Source organism: Nematolebias whitei, chromosome 16 (genome assembly GCF_014905685.2).
Source record: "Nematolebias whitei isolate Nwh7 chromosome 16, NemWhi1, whole genome shotgun sequence".
Classification (NCBI taxonomy): Eukaryota; Metazoa; Chordata; class Actinopteri; order Cyprinodontiformes; family Rivulidae; genus Nematolebias; species Nematolebias whitei.
Window position 1 is genome coordinate 3,878,310 of NC_056513.1, and position 23,253 is coordinate 3,901,562.

Below are 23,253 nucleotides of genomic sequence, written 5' to 3' on the forward strand. Positions count from 1 at the left end.
TCAAGTTCTTTAAAACAGCTCAAGAAGCACAGGACAAAAGATTTATCTATGCTTTTATTTATCAACGAGCAAATTCTGTTGCTAAAACATCTTTCTGGCCACAGTTAGTTTACACCCGTTTAGTGTTGAAGTTAATAATTCATTGTTATAAATATTAAATGTCTTTTCTGATTTAATGGTTTGAAAATAGAAGCCAAATCAAGATTTATTTTCATGACAGGTGCATTTAATTGGTTAAATTGGACTAGGACTGGACCCCATCCGTCCATCCATCCATCCATCCATCCATCCATCCATCCATCCATCCATCCATCCATCCATCCATCCATCCATCCATCCATCCATCCATCCATCATCAAACAACTATTCACACCCTCTCTTTCACACCTTGGGGCAATTTAGAGTTACCAATCAGTCTAGCATGCATGTTTTTGGTCAGTGGGAGGAAACTGGAGTACGTGGAGAAAACCCATGCAGCACGGAGAGAACATGCAAACTCCACCCAGACATGTACCTGGCCAGGATCTGAACCGATGACCATCTCGCAGAGAGGTGGCAGCTCTACTTACTGCGCCACCGTGCCACCCATTTTGATACAAAATGTCTTCTTTAATCCAACAGTTTGTTCTAACGTCAGGTCAGAACTCAGAGCAGAATTAACGGCTTACTTTGAGTTTCATTCCCAGTGGTTCATGAGATATTTTGCTAACAGACACACCTAATAGGTTCGGCAGAATGTCAGTTTAACCGTATCAGTCTGTTCTAATGTCCCGCAGCTTCATCCATGAGGAGACACAGACTCGAACAGAACTGGTCCTCTGCAGGGCAACGCCCCCAGCTCCGATGACTTCCTGTGAGCATGAGACACCTGGCTGCCGTCAGACATTAACGCAGATTCAGAGAGCGTTTCATTAAACCTCATTATGAAGTGAAACTTTGTTCCTAAAAGCTCGGCTCAGATCGCACAACGGTTCCCGTCAACGCTCTCCACTGACCAATTTATGGTGTGAGAATCAGTGGCGCTGCAGGAAATGATGTCATCAGCTTACCTCCATAATGAACTCTCAGTCACGCTGTTCAGGTTGAAGTCGAAGAGTTTGGTCAGCATCAGAATGACCTGCAAAAACCAGAGAACGCAATCAGGACTCAAACTTACTGACAATCAGCACAAAGAGAGGCGGAAACCATTTTTTTTTGGTTTCCACGATGGCAAAACCAGATGTTAGACTTTAAAAATCTCGTCTCGTAAATTGTGTCAAACGTTTTCATGGCACAATATCACAATCAATGCATTAAAAAAACAAAACGTCAACACAAGGAGAGCGCTGCTCTGTTTATTACAAGCCAAGTTCTAAAAATGTTCAGACGTTGTGTAAAAAGTAAATAAAAACTGGATGAAATTATTCACAAAAACCTTAAATTTATTCAAAGTTTTGTCACTATGGAACATAATAAAGCAAATATTTCAACTAATAATTGTTTATTATGCATTAATTAACAGTGACAGAGACAAAACTGAGCAGTTTCTTGACAAATAGTGAATTAAATCTGTTCACCTATATATTTCATCTAGAGTTACATTAAACATTTCAGACTAAGTTACTACCTTGTAAGCACAATAAGCATTTGTAAACCTAATATTTTTAGGGTATAACGTTAGCTGTCACTTATAATGCAGTGATAAATTACAATATTACATGCTAAATAAATAGGTTTAAAAATGCTTATTGTGCTTACAAGGTAGTAACTTAGTCTGAAATGTTTAATATAACTCTAGATGAAATATAAAGGTGAACAGATTTGTCTCACTATTTGGCAAGAAACTGCTCAGTTTTGTCTCTGTCACTCTTAATTAATGTATAATAAGCAGTTAATGATGTATAAAGTATTCATAGAGGAATTAATAACATATCTAAAAACTATTTATTAGCCATCTATAAGGGGAGCCTGGTTATAAATTGGTACTGATTCTTCTAATCTGTTGATGAGATTATGAACTGGACATTTCTTGTATGAAGGAACTTTATTGTGAAATTCCTACACAATTATTAAACCCAGTTTATCGTAGACTGGTGAACCTCTGCCCATGTTTACTTCTAAGAGATTTGGCCTCTCTCAAACTCAACGTGTGTCTTTATACTCCGTCCTCGGACGGACCTGTCACCAGTTAATCTAATTTATTTCTGAATGCTCCTCCGGGTGTTTCTCATCTGTACCGCAGTCTTTTGTTGCTCCTGGAACAACTTCTTAAAAAGGTTTTGTAGCCACAAAATGCAAAAAGGTAAAACAAAAACTTTTTTTAAGGAAAAGGGTCATTTGTTGGGTTTCAACATTCATTTTAATTATTATGTTCAGCTGCGAATAAAACGAGTGTGTGAGATTTGAAAACCATTACGTTGTGTTTTTATTTACATTTTATCTTCAGTTTTTTTTTTTTATTATTATTGTTTTTAGCTTATTTTTTTAGCAGCTGGCTGTCCTGACTGGCTGTTAACAGCTGATGTGACTTTAAGGTGTTAACATGCACAGGTCTAACTAGTCAGAAAATAGTTCCACTGCAAGAACAATAATTTTACACGACGTCATCCAGAAATGTCCGTGGTCGTGTCTGACTCATTCGATTTAATCTGGGAACAGGAATCGCACAAAGCTGGGTCAACTAGGGCAAAGTAATTCAGAATAAAACCAAAGTCAGCTTTATTGGAGGTTCTGCTTCATGAGCTGTAATGCAGAGTGGGATTCTGTTTATCTCGGACGTTTGCAGAGGAACCAATTACGCCGTAGAAACGAGCACAGGGTGTTGAGTTCATTCAAAATAATCAGAGGAACCTAATGGCAGCTTAAAACAACTTTTGTCCATTTTTACCAGAGCTCTGCATTAAAATACAGTAACAGAGACAAAATCAGCATAATATTAGTCAGCAAACAGTGAACCAAAGTTAAACCGCATCAACATTTAAGATTTAAACTACCGGAGTACTGTTCTGAAGTGAAAATAAGCAGATTCAGGCAGTTTTTGTCACGGAGCAAAGAGCGGAAATGGAAATATCCACGGTCCGTTCGTCCGTACGTTGTGAGCATCACGTGAAAAATAAACGAGGTGTTGATTTCCATGTTCATGTGCGGCCACATCCGGTGTAAAAACAGTTCCTTTCATGAAATGGGTTGAAATATCAAAATCCAAGATGGCTGCCCCCAAATATGTCTGTCCATCTTGTGAGCTTTGTAATTTGAAAAGTAAGCAGCGCGCCGACTTCTATTTTGGTGTGAGGCTGCATGTAATTCAATTCAATTCAAATTCAATTCAAAAATACTTTATTAATTCCAAAGGGAAATTAGTTGTTGTTGTAACTCGTTATCCTCATTTCATTAAGAGAAGTTATAGATACTGATGGCTGTAGGCAGGAAGGATCTCTTGTAAAGGTCCATCCCACAGTGGATCCTAAGAAACTGGCTGCAGATGCCGTCCGATCCGTCCACCTAGACTCGACTGGCCTCTCAGTTCCCCCTGGCTGTAGGACCGCCCGAATGCCGAGCAGAACTCCTCCCAGAGCGATGGCCACTCCTCCCAGCAGCCTGCTGAGCTCCTCATCACTGCGGACAGCCAACTGTAGGTGACAATCCTGTCCTTCCGCTGTTATGAGCCGTGCCTCCTGCTAGTTCCAGGATCTCAGTGGTCAGGCACTCGAGTACAGCTGGCAGGTAGATGAGAATGCGTCCACAGAACATCCTTTGTGATTTGGGGCTGTAGTTGAGATAATATTTGAGCTTTTGAGATGTTGATCAGCTGCTGTTGGTAGTAGAAAACTGCCTTGTTGCCATGGTTACGCATCATAACAAATGTCCAAAACTAAAAATGTTTCAGTAAAAACCCTTCCAGCTGCACAGCATCCGATACCAGAGGAAACAATCGTCCATACAATGTGATTTACATCCAGAAAAAGAGGAATTAAAGTTTCCAAAAGCAAAATCTCAGAATGAACGTAACAGAGCTGCTCCAACGTGCTGCCACCTTGAGCGGCGCAATTCTAAAATTTTAAGAAAGATCACTATCAAACATTGGATGGCCAAATCAAATTCCAAGATGGCCACCACAATATTTAAATGCAAACCATCCACTTGTACTTTGAGGAAACAATGCTTTCTAGTTTTTATATTGCTTAGAAGTAGTTTCCTCAAATGATTGGAGCGGTCAAAGGTTAATCTGTAATGTCCAAGGCCACCTTTAGCCACCCCCTGCCTCCTCCATTGCATCTTGTCATGGATAAAATGGCTTTCTCCGTTCTCCAAGATCTTTCACTATGTGTTGCCTTGGACAAGAAAAAAAACCTTCTGTTCTTCTCCACAGTGCAACTCCTCTACGTCAATATCTCACACCAAACACAAAGGTTTACAGTAGTCCCTCACTGCTTCACGGTTCGACTTTCGCGATCTCGCTCTTTCGTGGTTTTTCAAAATAAGAGTGGACATGACACACAATTGGCTGATTAATGGATGAGACACATGACTGGTATGGATTGTTTACTTAAAATAAATTATTTTAAATGGTTTGGCACCTGCTGCACCTTTGTGCAGCCCACAGGTGTAGGGAGCAGCTCCCTCCTGCAGCCTGTCATGATCTCCTCTCTGCCACCTGCGCCTCTCTGCCACGCCCACATTTCTTCTCCAGCTGCAGCGGCTTTGTGAAGGGTTAACCCTTCGCTGTCCAGCTGCACCAATCGACTTTTGTCTTCCAACTTAAAATTAAAAGTATGTCACATCGTAAAATTATCATAATCACACAATATAAAAGTGTCAAAAGTTATTTTTTATGATTTTAGAACTTTTATGTTCAGTTGTCACAGTGTAATTGATCAAGAAGTAGATTTCTGCTCCGTGCTGCATTAGCTGCGTGAAGGGTTAACCCTTTGCTGTCCTGCTGCGCTTCTCTTCTCTACAATTTAAATTTAAATACTGTAATATTTTAGATAAACAATCCGTGCTGTATGGATTAAACCCTCGACTTAGTGAGGGTTTTGACATGGACTCTGTCGGTAGAGCTGTTGCCTCTCAGCGAGTACGTCACTGGTTCAAATCCCAGCCCGGGACCTTTCTGGGTGGAGTTTGTATGTTCTTTCTGTGTATGTGTGGGTTTTCTCTGGATACTCCGGTTTCCTCCCACAGACCAAAAACATGCATGTTAGACTGATTGGTAACTCTAAATTGTCCCTAGGTGTGAGTGAGAGAGTGAAGGGTTGGTTGTCTCGTTTGTCTCTGTGATGGACTGGAGGCCTGTCCAGGTGTCCCCCACCTCTTGCACAGTGACTGCTGAATATAGACAACAGTGACACGAAAAGTGGATGGATGGATGGATGGATGGATGGATGGATGGATGGATGGATGGGTTTTGAAATATGTAGGAACTCTGATCTGCGACAAACGGCGTCCATGAGGGCGTCATCAGAACATCTTGTGACGTTCACGGTGGGTCTCAACTTTCCTACACGAGTCACAGATGTGTGCCGTCTTATCTCGTGTGTTTTGAACGAATTAAAAAAGTTGTGCAACAAGTTTTCCTATCAAAGTAGACACCTGGGCACCTCTAAAACATTTGCAAAGCACAGGAGCTGTATTGGACCACCACCTCTCACAGAAAACATGCCCAAGTCTAAAAATCACGCCAATAATGAGAAAAACTATATATATAAAAAAAAAACAACTGATCCACATCTGCCTGTGTTCGTTTCTAAAGTGCGCTCTAGCAGATTAAATCAGACATTTGGGATTAGCTGCCAAGGTGGTAACAAAAAGGTGGACAACAAAATAATCTGTAGAGTCCCGAAAGTACCGTTTTAAAAGTCGTTTACTCAAAAAAAAAGTCTCTTAGTGTCAAACCCTGAAGATGAGCTGCTGCTCGTTCAGGCACAAGCAGAGTTCAGTCAGGCTGCAATGACACATATGAACATTTCTGAGTTGCAAATGTCTCCAACAGTCTTATTAAACCAAACTGGGACTGACTCGAGATCAAAAAGAGAATAAACTGCAATCATATTGGGACATTAATAATACATTCTGGGATTAAAGTGAGATAAAAAAAAAAATCTGCAGGTCTTTAAAAGAATGTCCTGCAAATGTTGCAGTTTTTTGTTGTCAGTTATGTAAATGAACTGTACTTACAGCTCCTTTCTATCTAATCAAGATACTCAAAGCTCTTTACAACACAATCTGACCCCTCATGTTCCTCCACACACACATTTATACAGCACTCTACTACATCTCTACAATGATAATCTGAATCTGTAAAGATTAATCAGAGCTTTAGATCCCGTTCATACGCCAATGGGACACACATCGGAGGCAGTGAGGGGTTCAGTGTTTTGCTCAGAGCACTTCAACATGTGACTGCTGGAGGAATCGAACCCCAAACTCTCCCAATGGAGGACGAACGCTCTAACCACTCAGACACAGCTGCCTATAAATGTGACTCATCACTTCAAACTGAGGATTAACCTCCTAGGACCTGACATCCACATATGCAAGAGTTCGGGTCTTAGGAGGTGAAATCAGATGTGGTCAAAATGAATTAAGCACATTTTCAGATTCCTGCCTTTTTAATCTACGTCCTGATATAATCAGTTTAGAGATGAAGATTGATGCGATACCTCCTGGAAAATAAGTCTGAATTTTGTTTTCCATATTCTGAAAAGTATTTCCTGACGTCATTTGAAAGAGGAAGCCTCAAACCCTAGTTGGATATCTCCCAGCTGAAGAGAAGAACAGATTCTTTTCGATCTGTGGTGAAGTTTAAAATTTTGTTAAGGTACTTTTAATGTGAGCAGCGGTGCACACACGCCGCCACGTTTAAACCCGATTTCCTTCAACACCACCGCTCTGCAGCCATAATGAGGCTTTCTTTATGCAAACTGCAGCACGCTGCAGTTGTTTAAAATTATCCTAATTTTTCCAGAGTCATTACTTAATCATATCACACCGGTTTGAAACTCTCCGCAGGAAATATTCACGATTCCGCTCATGCCCTGAAGGTGAGTGGGAAGAGTAAAAGTGGGTCGGCCAGAATCTTCAGGGAAAAAAAGCCGAGGCAGAAACATCATGTTTGGCTCCGAGCATAAAAATAAAGCAGAGCGGAAACTCAGAGTGTTCACTGAGCGGCTGAAGGTGAGTTTAACTCATGAAGAGGAAAGAATTTATCCCAGCACAACATCCACCTCATGGTGCACAAACTTTTGCAGATTTCTTCTGTATCCACTCTTTGGCCACACTGACCTGTTTGAGATCATCAGACAAGTGTTGGTGTCAGATATGCAAACCAACTTGGACCTGAGTGGACAGGAAATGACCTGCTCCACCTAACAGCTGGTTGTGCCATCCTTGGTGGTAACAACTTACAGATGTTGCTTATATACTCCGTGCTCCATCACTGCATTGGCTCCCCATACACGTACCCCTAACACCCCACCCAGGCCTCCCATTATAACCCAACTCAACAAAGTGCTTTGAGAAGACAGAGTGTCCTGTGATGCGATGGGCCAGGAGGTCCTTGTCAGGGTCTGAGTCCAGGGTCAAAGGTCCGGATTTTTGTGGTCAAGGTTATCGGTCAAATTTAGGGTCAAAGGTCAGAGGATTAGGTCTAAGGCAATGGGTCCTGGGTTAGGTTTAGGTTCAGGGGTCCGGATTAGGTTTAATTCAATTAATTTTATTTATATACTGCCAAATCCCAACAGAAGTTATCTCAGGGCACTGTACAAAAACATTCACATACACACAAAACTGGTAAAAGTTCTCTATCCAAGGAAGGAAGCCAGAAGACTTGTTGAATCTTCACTTAGTCACAGTCTCCCATCCTGAGCAAGCACAAAGGAGACAGTGGAAAGGAAAAACTCCCTTTTAGCAGGAAGAAACCTCCAGAAGAACCAGACTTGGGACGAGTGGCCATCTGCTTCGACCAGTTGGGTTTGAGAGGACAGGAAGGAGAAACTAACAAACGCAACATATTCTGATGCATGCTCAGTAATCCAGGTAGAAAAATCTTAGAAAAGTTAAATCTGGTCCTCTGGACATTCAAAAAACAACAACAGCAGCTTAACAATTTGGTTTAGGTTAAGGGTCGGTGGTCAGAGGGTTAGGTTAGGGTCTAGGGTCATCATAAAGGTTAAAGGTTAGGTTTAGGAGCAGGGTTTACATTAGATTAATGGTCATTGGTCACAGTTTAAAAAAAAAGTAAATGCAAATAAATAAAAAAAACAGTAAAAACCACATCAGGGGTTTGGAGATGGTGTAGAGGTGTAGCCGATGGTGAAGTCAAGTTGGGACCAGAAAGTTGCAGTTCAACTCCCGCCATGACCATGTCGTGGTGTTCTTGAGCAAGACACCTAATCTCTAACTGCTCCCAGAGGCACTTACATACCTGTATATGCCCACTGCTCCACCTGTGTGTATCTCACATGTGATGGGTTAAATGCAGAGAACTAATGTTGTCATTGTATAGAAACGTACAATGATGACAACACATAGCATTTGTTATAATTATATAACTCATCAAGTGTTTGCAACGAGTGGCAACTAGAGTTTTAGGTGTTGCTGCTGTGAAGCCAAATTAACCCCTGGTGAGCTTCAGGTCAGAAACCTGGAACAGGATTCACGGTTCCATAAATCACAGCAAGCAGTCCCAGACCATCACACTACCACCACCGTGTTTACCTGTGGACCTATGTGGATCAGTCCACAGAAGATTTTCCCAACAGTTTTGGGGATCATTGAGATGTTTTTTGGTAAAGTGAGAGGCAATTTTGTTGTTTTTGCTCAGCAGTGGTTTTGGTCGTAGAACTCTCCCATCCATCCATCCATCCATTATCTTTACCCGCTTATTCCATTTTGGGTCACGGGGGTCGCTGGTGCCCATGTCCAGCAATCACTGTGCGAGGGGCGGGGTACACCCTGGACAGGTCGCAAGTCCATCACAGGGCCACATGGAGACAAACACCGTTCACTCTCTCACTCACACCTAGGGACAATTTTAGAGTTACCAATCAGCCTAACATGCATGTTTTTTTTGACCTGTGGGAGGAAACCAGAGTACCCGGAGAAAACCCACACATGCATGGAGAGAACATGCAAACTCCACCCAGAAGGCCCCTGGACCGGGGTTTGAACCAAGGACCTTCTCGCTAAGAGGCAGCAGCTCTACCAGTTGCGCCACCGTGCTGCCTAGAACTCTCCCATGGAGGCCATTTTTGTTCTTTCTCTCTTAGAGTTAAATTATGAATGCTGAGTTTTAGTAGTTTCAGCTACTCCTCCTGGGAAGGTTCACCACTGACCCATGTTTTTCCATTGATGGACACCAACTCTATTTAAGCCATTTCTTGATCACTAGTCAGACCTGGATGTGGCATAAAAATTAAACTCAACTTTCCCAAAATAATCAAACAATTCATAATTTAAGGAGGGTGTTGTTATTTTTATAGGGCCAGGTTGGTTGGAAAGTATTTTCTACGTATCTTTGATAAGATGTGACTAACCTTCGGTGGGATGGTCAGTCATATGAATGTTTCTGCAAATCTAGATAATTCATCACCTGCCCTGAACTTTCATGCTATTTCATTTACAAATGCATGCTGATGTTTCTGAGATGTTTCGTATTGTGTAGAGTTTGTACTTGTTGCATTCAAGTGTCACCTCCGCTCACAGACACTTCCCAACATGTCTCCCCCGGCCCACCTGCCGGTCTTTGAAAACCTCCACTGCCTGAAACTGAAGTGACAGCTCAAGCGCCCGATGACTTGTGTGACTTTGTGAAACTGTTTCACCAGCATGAGGTTCCTGCATGTACACGTGGAACAGATGCACCTTGGGTAGTGAAATTACGTTGCATGGTTGGGGCTCATTAAATATGCACCAACATCTGCAGCCTCAGAAACCCTTGCCGTGCACTCAGCCGGAGTGTGGCTGGCAGCGCTTCAGAGCCGTGGACGTGTTGCAGAAATTAGTGCCTTTTAAAAATGCACCGATTAGGAGATGCTCTGAAAGTAGCCAGGAGGGGAATAAATAAAGCTTAAATGAGCTCAGCCTGCACATGCTAATGACTGACCAGGTCCATTTAGTGCCCCACCTGGAGGCTGATTCACACATCAACACAGGACTTTTCTCCACTTTGAACTTTTACTCCCTTTGCCTCATGGAGTGGAATATTTCAACCTTTATTTCTTGTTTTTCTGGTGAATGTGGCTTACAGATAATGAAAATCACAACTCTGTGTCACAGGAAATAAGAAAATTGTGATGAGGGGCAGTATTGTAAACTCCTGGTGCCACAGCCTAATCAGCTGATGAACCCCTGGACATGAGCTACAAATGTCTCATTCCTCAAGTTCAGCCTCTCCTGAACCAGAGACAACATCAGAAGTGTCTCATCTGCTGAGGAGACAACAAATTGGACTGTTGCTCAGTGGTGATCACTAAAATTAGAAACAGCTTGTCCAAAAATGATGCAGAAAAACTGGTCCATGAATTTGTCACGTCTAGACTGGACTATTGCGATGGTTTATTATCTGGGTGTCCAAATACTTCTTTAAAAAGTCTTCAGTTGATTGAAAATGCTGCTGCCAGAGTTTTAACTGGAGTTAGTGGGAGAGATCATCTCTCTCCAGTTCAAGCTTCTCTCCTCTGACTCTCTGTCAAATTCAGAATTGAATTCAAAATCTTACTTCTATCTAACGTACAAAGCTCTCAACAACCTAGCTTCATCTTATATTACATATATTATTATTCCAAATATTCCTAACAAAGCACTTCCCTCTCAGACTGAAGGTTTGCTTGTGGTTCCTAGAGTTTCCAAAAGCAAAATGGGAGAATTGGAGGCAGAAGTTGTATTTATCCGGCTCGTCTCTTCTGGAACCAAGTTCCAGTTTCTGTCCTGAAACCGTGTCTTCTTTTAAGATTAGGCTTAAGTCTTTTCTTTTTGATAAATCCTATAGTTAGGATTGGCTTGGGTTTCCTGAGCTATCCCTTAGTTGTGCTGCTATAGGCTTACTGGAGGACAAATTGACTTCCTCTCTCTGCTGCTGTCTCTACTTGCTCTACTCTACCTGTTTGTAATTATTTCTATCTTAACGTGTGTTTTGTGTTGTTCCTCCTATAGAAAGTTCATCTGGACCTGTCATTCTGTGTTTATCTGTTTCTACTTCCTGTCCTCTCAGATCCAGTGGGTTTAAGCAGATGGCCACTCTTCCTGAACCTGGTTCTGCTGGAGGTTTCTTCCTGTTCAGAGTTTTTCATTTCCACTGTCTCCTTCGCGCTTGCTCAGGATGGGAGATGGTGACGAAGTGAAGATTCAACACAATCTGCTGCTTCCTTAGATAAACTTTTACTAATTGGCTTTTATAATGTATTTAAATGTTTTTGTACAGTGCCCTGAGACGACTTCTGTTGGGACTTGGAGCTACAGAAATAAACTGAACCGAATTGGTCCAATATCCTCGTTTCACATGAAAGTACATCTTCATGTCATTTGTAAATCAAGGTTCCAGAGTTTGGAGGGAGAGTGGAGAGGCCCAGAATCCACGTTGCCTCAAGTCCAGAGTGAAGTTTCCACAGTCACAGTTTAATTAGTTTCATAGTGATTAAAAATCATAAATTGTGATGATGGTGAGGAGGAAGCTGAGTTTTGTCCACCATCATGATCTTTTTTAAACAGACATTTTACTAGACAGCTAGTCTGAGGCTATAACTGTGCAATGTTTTACTAAAACAGACAAAGTTGGAATCCTTTTCTAGCAGAGTACTGTTTCTGTCCATACAACGTCTGTAATAAACTCACATCATGTTTTTGCTGATAGAGGGTTTTCATGTGGATGAGGAAGCTGAAGGAAAGAGCTAACTTGTAAATGATGGGGTAAAGTTAGCTGAAGTAATAAGCACATTACCTCGTGTTAGCTAAAGTGATAAGCTAACATTAGTGCCAGTTAGCTGAAATGATAATGTTGGCTCATGTTAGCTAACTGAATGCGCTGAAAGGTATTTCATAGCATGGAACTTTAAGTTAAGCGATAAATGTTAGTGAATATTTTTGTTCGATCTTATATTTTCTGGATACCTGGCTGCAGACACAAAATAACATTTAAAACTGATTGTTCTTATTTGTCTCAGCGAGAAAAAAAATCCTTGAGCAGCACATTTAGGCTAATTCACCAACCACCAGTGCATTTTCACAAATTTTCACCTCACTTTTAGTGTTTATTTGTATTTTTTACATAAAATCTAAAATCTGATTCAGACGGTTAAGAAAAAGGCGCAACATAAACAACTTCAACATGATGCGATTCACAGTAACTCGTGTTTTTACGTTTTAAATTTGCGACTCAGTTCACGATATTTGCATTGCGTAACTCGTAGAACGCAGCAACAGATGGAACGTGCATCAAAGATGATCCTGATTCTAACCTCAGCGTTGGCAGATCATCAGAACATTTAGCCTATCGCCCTTCCCTTGTTTAAGCTTTTCAAGCTCTGATGTGTCCTTCACAACGTGGCCATTTAGAGGCAGAACTCCAGATCCAAACTCCAGCTAAAGTCTTCTAAAGGCCGAGGGAGACTTGGCTTTATTACTTGAAGGGCAGCGTGTGTGCAGGCCCTTCTGCCTGCCACATATGGAGCGAGCAGGCAGTCGTCAGAGGGTGGCCCTGTCAGATGGGCTCCCGCTGGAAAGTGCATATGCTCCTTTACTGCCTCGCCAATTAGGTCTGTGAGCTTCTCCTACTGTAAATACTGCAGCGAGGTGCAGCTCCCCTCCATCAGGGTGTGCAGAAATTGCCTCCGGACGTACAGGTTCACCCCTGACTGATTGTGCAGTTGGGCATGAAGGCGTAGCGGAGACAGGACCGAGCTCGCTGCTGCAACAGTTTGACAATCAAACAGAAATTAATGGATAGTTTGAAGAAGTCCTGCCTTAACGAGCTCTGCCTTTAGGCTTTATAAAACCTAACGAAACTGTTCCAGCTCTTCCTGACGTGACGGTGCGTCTGTGCAGCAGCTCTACGGATTAAGACCCGAAGTGACACCGAAGATTTAGACTGCATGTTTCAAACGATGACGAGGGCCGCAGTGATGATTGCGTCCACGGTGTCAGACGTCTGGCTTCGAGCAGCAGCTGCAGGATCAGCGGCTCCTCCTGCCTCACCGAGCCGAGTAACAAGAAACAAACAAAACTTTGTCTTGTTACTCGGTGAAAAGTTGCAGCGGATGTCTGGAACTTTCTGTGCATCGAACGTTCGACAGCGCAGTTTGCTCTGTTGGGTGGAAAGATACTTTATTACTTCCTGTTTGAACAGCTGATGTGTAGTGCAAGACACAAGAGAGTTAGGCAGATTTTTGAAGTTCTTTTGGTCAGTAATTTGATGACCTTAAAACTTTAGAACTTAAGTAATTTTATTTATGATGAGGGGCAGAATCTGAGTTTTTATATATGTTTTTTAAACCCAGCACAACATTCAATTTAATGCATTTCTGCTAAACTTATCTCGTTAAACTGGAGGACTCTTCAGAAAGGCAGAGAGCAGACCAGTTTTTAATGATTCACAATGATCATCAGTGTGGACAGCTCTCATGCAGGTTTGAGTGATGGCTCTGAATATAAAAATAATTTAATGAAGTGCAAAGCTACAAGAAACTCCGAATGTCTGCAAACATCACAAGACATTTCTGAGGTCCAGCAACTCGTCACTGATCCTGCCTGGTGAGGTGTGGACAGAACACAACACGGGCCTCCAGCGACTCTTTGGTTCAGTTCTTGTGTTTGGTTTGGGATTATTTTGTTTTTGCCCTTAAATAAAACTTCATAACTTACTGAGCTTAATTAAAAGAACCTTTATTTTTCTTGAGTCTTTTTCTTGAAAAACTTAACATAAGTTGTGCAAAATAAACCAAAACGTAACAGGAAACAGAATAATTTAAAGGTCTGCTGGGTTCAGATGAAAGTCCATCAGCATGAGCCGAGTGATTTGGTGTTTGTTGTGTTTCATAATGAGGCGGATTTGTGTTAATAGTGTGAATGTTTATGAAGCATTCACTCTATTGTGAAACATTTTTCTTCCGCACATTTTTCGGCGCAATTCTCATCCTGCAGCTTTCAAGCTATTCCAACAAATCGTAAATCAAAACCTTCAGCTCGTTCAGGAGTATTGGTGCAACTTTATCTTTTTGAAATATTTAGCCTTTTCGGCCATTTTTTTCCCTCATAGAAAATGAATTGAGCTCATTTTATATACTTCAGATCTTTACACCTGTTTACGACCTTTTACTGTTCCTTTCACATTTTGTTCTGGTTCAGCTTCTTTCAGCTTCCTTGTGCAAATTTAAACTTTTTTTTTTCCATCTACTTTCAGCTAATTTCAACTGTTTTTTCAGCTTTCTTTCAAATTCTTTCTTCTAGCTACAACATGTTTATGCTTCTTCTAACTTCTTTCTGCTTATTTCAGCTTATGCTCCTTTCAGCTGATTTTTGCTAATTTAAGCTTTTTCAGCTAATTCCACATTTTTTTTGCACTCATTTCAACTTTTTCGCAGGGGCAGCATCTTGAGCAGGGAAGACCAGACGTCTCCTCTTCCAGCTCTTCTGGGAGGACTCCAAGGCGTTCCCAGGTCAACTGAGAGACGTTGTCTCTCCAGCGTGTCCTGGGTCTTCCCCGGGGCCTCCCCCCAGTCAAACACGCCCGAAGCACCTCGCTAGGGAGGCGCCCAGGCTTTTTTCAGCCTAATTGGGCAAAAATGTGCTCTCTCCACTTCCTTCTGGTAACTTCAGCTTCTTTATGGATTTTTAGCTACTTTTCAGCTGTTTTTTGATCATTTCAGCTTTTTTCAGATAATTTCTCCTTTTCTGTGCTCATCTGCTTCATTCAACAAACATGTTCTTTCTTTCTTCTGCAACTTTAAGCTTGTTCTACCTTTTCACTACTTTTATTAGCATTTTTTAGCTAATTTCAGCCGTTTTAAGATATTTCAAAGTTTTTTTTGTGTGGTAATTTCCACTACTTTCAGCTTAGTTAGCTTTTTTCAGCTTTTTTCTGATGTTTCAGCTAGTTTTTTGCTGATTTTGTGACTAATTTAGCTTTTTCAGCTAATTCCACATTTTAGCTCATTTTAGCTCCTTCCACTTCCTTCTGTTATTTTGAGCTTCTTTCTATCTTTTTCAGCTATTTTGTTCTTTCTGCTTTCTTCTGCTAACTTGGGCTAGTTCTTCCATTTCAGCTACTTTTCATCATGCTTCTTAACTAATTTCAGCTGTTTTTCAGCAAGTTCTTCATTCAAGCCTTCACACTGCATTTTCACAGGAAATGCAATTTCTCTAGTTTGTGTTACTGCTGCACATGAATAAAGAAACACTTAAAACGTTGTGCACCCACAGCTCGTTTCAGTTCGTTTGAGCAGCAGGACCTGATTCATCCTCGGCTGAACAGCCGGGGCTCTGCTAGGCTGGAGTCTCGGCTGCGGTCACGCTCCTGATGCACATTTCAAAGAGAAAACTTGTCTCTGGAGGACGTTTACGGAGGCTTCTGAATGTCGGAGGGAGAAGTGCAGCCATATTAGTCATGCAAAGGGAAGCCTCGGCTCGAGGTGAGGATCAGTCACTGAATGTGTCTGAGCAAAGCGCTGCGTGTTTAAAGGCTCCTATTATTTCTTTTTAATCTGAAGTTTGCCTTTGCTGCCAGCAAACACCGTTATCTGCTGTACACTTTGGTAATTGTCCTTGGATGGAGGAAAGAAAACATCATCCCGGATCAGAATTCCCCAACATCCACACACAAGCAACAATTACCATCTCCCCGGGCGCGCGGAGCCAAGCAAATATGAAATGCAGAGCGTTAGCGCACGGCCTGACTCTCCCAAATGGGCAAATGAGCTGGGTTCATGTTCTGCAGGGCACTGCGAACAATTTGTTTTCCTCACATCTCATTTTTGTAATCATGTGAGACCAGATTTCTCCAAGGGACAGCTCCTCGTGCACTGTTTCATTACTGAGGAAGTATAAAAAAAACTAATGAAAGCCTTCCGAGAGGCAGCAACAAAAGTTTGCTGCATTTAATGAAACTGTTTTATGCTTTCTGTAAATGAATTCAGTAATGAAAACCCGGGGAGGCGCCACACACACACACACGTAACGATGTAAACAAGCTCTACCTGGCAGTGCGGGGAGATGGCTGCAAGTGTCACACTGCGGGGGGAGGTGGGGGGGTCGCTGAGCCACAAACACTCCTCTGTGGATTAGCTCGTCACATCTTCCTGTGGAAAACACTCCACTCCCGCCTATCGCTCGTATCAAAGTGAAACATGCCTGGGAAGCAGAGTTTGCTGCTTCTCGTCACGTACCTAAAAATAATGCGTGCTCACTGGAATCCGGCGTGATCAAGGCCCGTCGGGGCGTTCGTTCTCTGCACGCGGAGCTGCTTATTAGCAAAATGATCTGCCTTCTGTGGCCTTATGGAGCCTGATTTCTTTCTGCTGTAATTACTGCACACAGACTCTGTTCAGAACTTACACGGCGCCTTCAATTTCTCCTCAGCCTCTTCATTTTTCCCCCCACCGATAAGAAAAAACATGCATTTTTCTATTTTCAGTTCCACTGGAGCAGATTATTTCAGGGCATGTGAGGTTTGCACGGATGCTTCTGGAATACTTAAGAGCTGCAGCTCCGTGTTGCCTCTGTGATCCACGCAGACCCGTCACTTCTCTCTGTTTGTTTTTGTGATGATGATGCAGTCGCAGGATTCACTGCGAGCATCGTTCCTGATTTGCAGCCACGTGCTGCTCCTAACTGCTCGTTAACCCACTTTGCACGATGCACACTTCCCTCCGCACGCCGCTGGAAGGATCCAGCGTTTGAGCATTAAAGCAATTAGGAAAGTGATCTCTCAAGTGAGGAGCTGCGAATGCATTTAAAGTCTTGAGCAGCTTAAGGAAACCATTAACAGGATACTTACTACTAATAAGCATAAGGAGTAAGAAGTAATACACTTTACGTTATTTTTCTTTCTCGTGCTGGGTTTTCACGTCATTGTATCGGCAGAATGTTGAGGATTACATTCTTTTTTTGGCCTATAAGGTGCAGTTTTTGCATAATTTACATGCCCTGCGACTTATACACCGAAGCGACTAATTTATGTTTTTTTTTCTTCCATATTTATAAACCAGTTTGTGGCTGAGATATGACTGTTTTTATTCATTCTGACTGAAAATATTGAACACTACCATTTTCAGCCGCTAGATGGCACTGTAGTAGTATGGCATGCTGTTGTGTCATGTAATAGGTAAAAGTGGCTATTAATGACCCATTCAGCTTGCCATAACCTGCCACCTTCGTCCAGCTCGCTTGGAGCAACCGTCAAATCAGCTTCATTTTGCTGTGCCACCCCGGTGAAATGCAGCTAATATGACTACTGAAATGCATTTATTAAGTAAAAGTTCAACTGAGATACACCTTTACTATAATTTTGAACAAACAAATAAAGATTTTTAGGTGGTTATCTTGTTAAATTTCGAAGAAATGCACAGCAACTCGTCCCTCTGCACGTTCCTACTTCTGCGTATCAGCTTTTGAAATGCAGCTGATTTGACCGTCAAAGTGCATTTATTAAGTAAAAGTTCAACTAAGACACACTTTCACTATAATTTCAAGTAAATAAATAATTGTTTTTAAGTGTTAATCTTGTTAAATTCTTGTTAAACTCCTCCCGTGCATGCTCCCTCAGCCGCCATTTGGCAGCCAATCGATTTTTGGCACAACACCGGCCCACATTTCCAGGTGGTCAGCGGTGACGCACAAAAGAAGCGACATATTTATGGATTTTTCCACTTTATTAGACATATTTGGACTGATGTCACTTATAGGGGGGTGCGACGTGAACGGCGGAAAATACATTATCTACAGATGCAAACATGAAGATAAAGTCATGAACTGAAATTCAACATTTTTCAGTCAGGTCATCTGGACAGTTTCTTTTTTTGTGCTGAAACGTTTCGCCTTCGATCCAGAAGGCTTCATCAGTCAAGGAAACACACAACAAAACTGATTCTTACCCCAACAGCTTACTCCAAAGTGTAACAAAGAGGGTCGGCAATGGAGGAGGGGCGTAAAGAGACCATCTTATCACAAGCAGAACTGGTTTGTTCCACTTTGGGGTAAGCTGTTGGGGAAGGATCAGTTTTGTTGTGGTTCCTTGACTGATGAAGCCTTCTGGATCAAAGGCGAAACGTTTCAGCACAAAAAAGAAACTGTCCAGATGACCTGACTGAAAAATGTTGGATTGTATACCTGGATTATTGAGCATGGACTTTGTTGTCATGAGCTGAAACTTTCAGAACTTTGACAAATGTGTTTGTTTTGATCCTCACACAACTGTCAGTCTGTGTTTTTCAAGCATGTCAGGAATATGAAGATCAACCACTTCATTTAGCTTCAGGAGCAAGATGTGCACAGATGTGTGCCGATGCAGCTGCAACCAAATGCAGTTTTGGAATCGAATCAAAATGCATCAGTCTATCGAGTTTTTGTTGCGATAAAATAGGATTTGTGAATTGAATGTGGATTTGTAAAAGTGAGCAGCAGGTTTGTTTCTCCACCCAGGCGCCACAGCAGAGAAATGACAGAAAAGTTCCAGTGAAGTTGCGTTTGTGTCTGATTTAGAGAAACTGGTGAGTCACTGCACAACCTATGCTAACGACGTGCGTGTCTGTGCCTCCATGTTGTGAGGAGCTACATCATGGCAGCAGAGCATCAATATGAGAGTAAAATCTCCTGAACTCTGGGAAGGAGTCCAGCAGTTCTTATTAACTGTTAAATAATGAACGGGCCATTTTATGAACTGCTATTGATGCCTGTCAAAGTGTTTTTGCATTACTTTCAGATCGTTGTCTTCATCGTACGATGGACTGAAAGACGTCTCAACTCACTGTGGAGCAAGCTGCAACTTGGGTTTTATTGTTGGTGAGCTGCAGAGCTGCAGGAAGAGAAAAACGAGGTAAACTAGAAAGTTCCTGGAGAAACGTTGACGGGGACATCAAAATTGGATTTGACAGTAAAATGTGTTGGGGTTCACTCTCAGATACCACCATACCAAATTACAGCTCATTGAGGCAAAAAACAAACAAAAAAAAAAAACCAATAACTTTTAATTCTTTTTAAAGCTATGGTGGCCATCTTGGATTTTTGATTTGGATTCAGAATGTGATGGGGAACATTCTCAGCTATAATCTCACCAAATCTTAGCTCTGTATGGGTAAAAAGAGCTGAGATAAAACCATTTAAAAGTAGCTTTGGTGGCCATCTTTAACTTTTTATTTGAACTCAGTATTTATGGGGCATTGCTTTCAGCTACCACACAAAATTTCAGCTTAATATCTCTAAAAACGCCTAATTTACAGTTCGACTCAATGAGAAAAATGTTATCTTTGTTTGCAAATTACTTCGCCATGGTAACGTGAAATGCCAATAATAGCACGCATTACGGTGCCGAGCCGGTTGTTTGGATATAGTATTTGTGGGGGTGCACGTTAGGTTCAGGTTGCATTAAAGTTGACGGAAGAGCAAGACTCTTTGCAGGTGGATAATAATAGATAATTTAATAGGCGGTCCCAAATAAGGGTGTTTTATTGTTTAGGTATAACGATACTTAATTATTTTTCACTGCATCTTACTATTACTTATGAAGGTCTTTTTAGTCGTTTTGAATTTTGCACGTTGTTTTTGTTGATGTTTTCCTTTTACTTGTTTCTTTCTGCAGGAGTCGCCGCAGCGAGCGATCTCAAACGATTTGTCAGCTGATCGGGACTCAAACCTGCAGCCTCAAGATTACAGGACCACGCCACTGACCACCGAGCAGCCACAACCCCTGGATTTTATACATGCATAATTAGTAAATATGCAGTTTGTTGTGAATGTTGTGAATAATTTGCAGGTTTTTGTGACATTTACCATACCAGTTTATTTATAGAGCACTTAAAACAGCAACAAGGCCAACCAAAGTGCTGTACAATAGAAACGAACAAGCACAGCGGACAGGAAAACAAACAAAAAAATATATATAGATACAAATAGCAGCAGATAATAACTAAATGGCCAATACTGTAGAATACAGACAAGATCAAAACAAATCACACCGTGTCAAAGGCAGGGGAATAAAAGTGGGTTTTCAAGCGAGACAAAAAACAGTGAGTGTGGGAGCCTGCCTGACACGCAGTGGCAACTCATTCCACAGTCTTGGACCTGCAACAGAGAAAGCCCTGTCAACTCTGAGCTTACGACGGGTTCCTGGAACTGAAAGGAGCATCTGGTCTGCTGACCTCAGAGAGCGTGGTGGGACATATGGCTGCAGAAGATCAGTGAGATAGGATGGGGCAGAACTGTTCAGTGATTTAAAAACATACATTAGTATTTTGAAATGGACCCAAAGGTGAATGGGTAGCCAGTGCAGGGAGGCCAAAACTGGTGTAATGTGCTCTCTATGGCCTGCACCAGTTAAAAATCAGGCTGCAGCATTTTGGACCAGTTGTAGACGTGTAATGGAGGATTGATTGATTCCAAACAGAAGCGGATTGCAGTAATCGAGCCTGGATGTGATGAACGCATGGATCATTGTCTCAAGATTCTTTTTGGACAGTATGGGCTTCAGCTTAGTCAGCTGCCTCAGCTGAAAAAAAAAACAGGATTTAACAATTATGTTTACATGACTGTTACGTTTCCAGGAAGGGTCCACGATCACTCCCAGATTAGTGACTCGTTGTTTCTTTAACGGAGCTAGAGGGAAAAGGTCATTTGAATGTTTAAAACGGTTCGTCTGAAGCAGCTCCATGAAATGTTTCAATACTTTTCTGCTGAACGTTCGGAGTCCCTGCAGAGTTTCCCCTTCGCTTCCTTAGATCCAGGCGTCCTCCTCACGTGGACTTTTGAACAATAACGGAAGTGCATTCTGTTTAATTGCCGCTTTTTGCACCGTCTTGTTCGTGTTCAGAGGTAAAAATGCCGCTCCTGCCTTGACGAGCCCTGAATGTGACGGAGGAGGAGAGCATCTATAAATGAATCTACAAACTCCACCCTGAGCACGTCAAGCTGGTTTAAAATTGCTCTGCGTCCAAAGTGTCGTGCGCCTGATGAGAATTTGTATTTAAACAATAAATCTCTGTTTAGCACTTTGTCATATGGGGGAGATAAGGCCTGACGCAATTATTGAAATTAAATTCATGGACGGCGGTTCTGCAGATAACGGGAAGAGCATCGCTCAAAGAGTAAGCGTGCTCTCTGCACTGAATAAACACCCGAACAAGTCGATTAATACATTTTTACTGACAAATTGAGATGTGCTCGAGGAAAACATCTTTATTTTCTGACCATTTGAACAAAAATGGCTTTAGCTTTTACACAGATAACAAAACGCGTGTGCTGGTGTCCCCGAGACCCCAGAGGGGGTCGGATTTACCCCAGATGGCCTTCAGAGACCAGCCCAGACGTCCAGTCTGCTTCAAACGGTAAAAAGCATTTTGAAAATAATTTCTTGAAGAATTTGCTGCAGATTTGCATGAATTATTTAAACCAGCACCAGTTTAACGCAGCAACCAGAGGCTCTACAGCAACATCCAGCGCAGGAAGTAAAGGGTTAAAAATATTGAGCTCCGTCGGTGAGATTTTAAATCCATTATTTAGTTTAATTTTCTTCAGCTCAGATCCTTGAGGGTGGCGTTGCTGTTGCCCGAGGCGGTGCTAGATTAAAAGGAGGCCCCCGAGGAGCTGCCGAGGGAGCGAGCGATGCAGGGAACTGACGAGCGCTCGCCTCCTTTCCTTTTGTTCACAGTTTAAATTAAAGAGTCCCCGTTCGGGCAATTTGCATTCGATTGAAAGTGATTAGACAACGGAGGAGGGCCCCTTACATCAGCCGCAGCTTCAGCAACGTGGCAGCGACTCTGACGCCCCTCTACATGTTTGCCTCCATGTTTCTGCAGCATCAAAGCTTTATTTATTTTTTTAAACATTTACTTCTTTTATGTTGCAGGAGGACATGATGGGGGTCAAACCACCAACTGGTAAAACCATCAACTTCCTGTTAAGGTCAATATTATCAATGCATGCTATGACGCTAACGGACCTCTGGAGGAATGCAGAGCTTTAGTCCAACATGGCCGCTTCAACACAACTAACAAATGTGTTGCTGATGACTCTCAGCTACTACCACACCAAGTGTAAGCTCAATAATCTGTCGAATTAGCCGAGTTGAAGCCATTTTTGTGTGGTTTGTAAAGTCATTGAGCTGTGGTGGCCACCTTTATTAAGATTAATACTCAAAGGTTATCTGTTGTAGGTCTTCATGAAATGATTACTTTTTGAGTTTCAATCACATCTGCCCACTTATTCATGAGATATTTTGCCAACGGTGCAGAAAAAAGTAGCCATATTCATGGAGTCAGAAATGCTTCAACCTCAGCTGTGCACTAAAGAAGAGGCTTCCGGCCTCGAAGGTCAAAGCCAGAGCGTCAGACTTCCCTCGTGCTGAATTACAGTCGGCTCTTCTGATGCCAGCTCTGACCATCACTTGAACTCGTCCCACACAGGAAGTGGTTGGAAGCCGAGCTGTCGAGCCAGACGCAGCTTTGGCTGCGGAGCGCCTGAACAAGCTGAGGCAGAAGCCATCCTGGCTCCGGCTTTCCAGGAATTAGTCCAAGGACAAATGAGCAAGTTTGGCAGAACTGAATGAGAACAGAAAGCAAGAGAATGTGAGGACAGGAGACGCTCTCTCTGCAAGTATCGGCTCAGTTCCTGAGGACGCAGCCGTTGATGTGAACAGGCGTCATTACCTGCAGGTTAATGCAGAGGACACGAGGAAACGTGATCAATATGATTCTGCCGTGTCCTGGCAGCTGGACACAAACGACTAAAGCCTCAGCTCGATGCATTCGACTGGAGACGCTTCTTATCCTCAGTGAGACGAGCGCAGGTCCAAACGATATTCAATGCATTTTATTCTTTTTGTTCTTTATGAAGCTGTTAAAATGCGTCAAAGATGTTGAATTAGAGCACGAAGAGGATGGGACAAAACTGCAATTAAAAAGTGATGAACATTAAAATTTCAGCATGAGGAGGACGTGAAAACAATCTGAACAGGACATTGAAGAACCACAGACAGAAATATGAGCACATGTTGATGTTAAAGCAGGAATGGGACAATAATTATCAAAGAACCAAACTGATGGGCTGCGTAGAGAACCAGAAAATGTGTATTAT

At 42.2% G+C, this 23,253-nt stretch overlaps 1 protein-coding gene across 1 annotated transcript in view; it reads right to left on the reverse strand.

Moving 5' to 3' along the window:
• Positions 1-778: 778 nt before the first annotated feature.
• LOC119423029 (ribosomal protein S6 kinase beta-2-like) overlaps positions 779-23,253 on the reverse strand; it is a 39,372-nt gene continuing 16,897 nt past the window's right edge. Inside the window, exons 7-8 of the mRNA XM_037690440.1 lie at positions 1,050-1,117; positions 779-872 (exon numbers count right to left, since the gene is read on the reverse strand). Coding sequence (XP_037546368.1) covers positions 779-872; positions 1,050-1,117 — 162 coding nt within the window. The remainder of the gene's footprint in view (positions 873-1,049; positions 1,118-23,253) is intronic.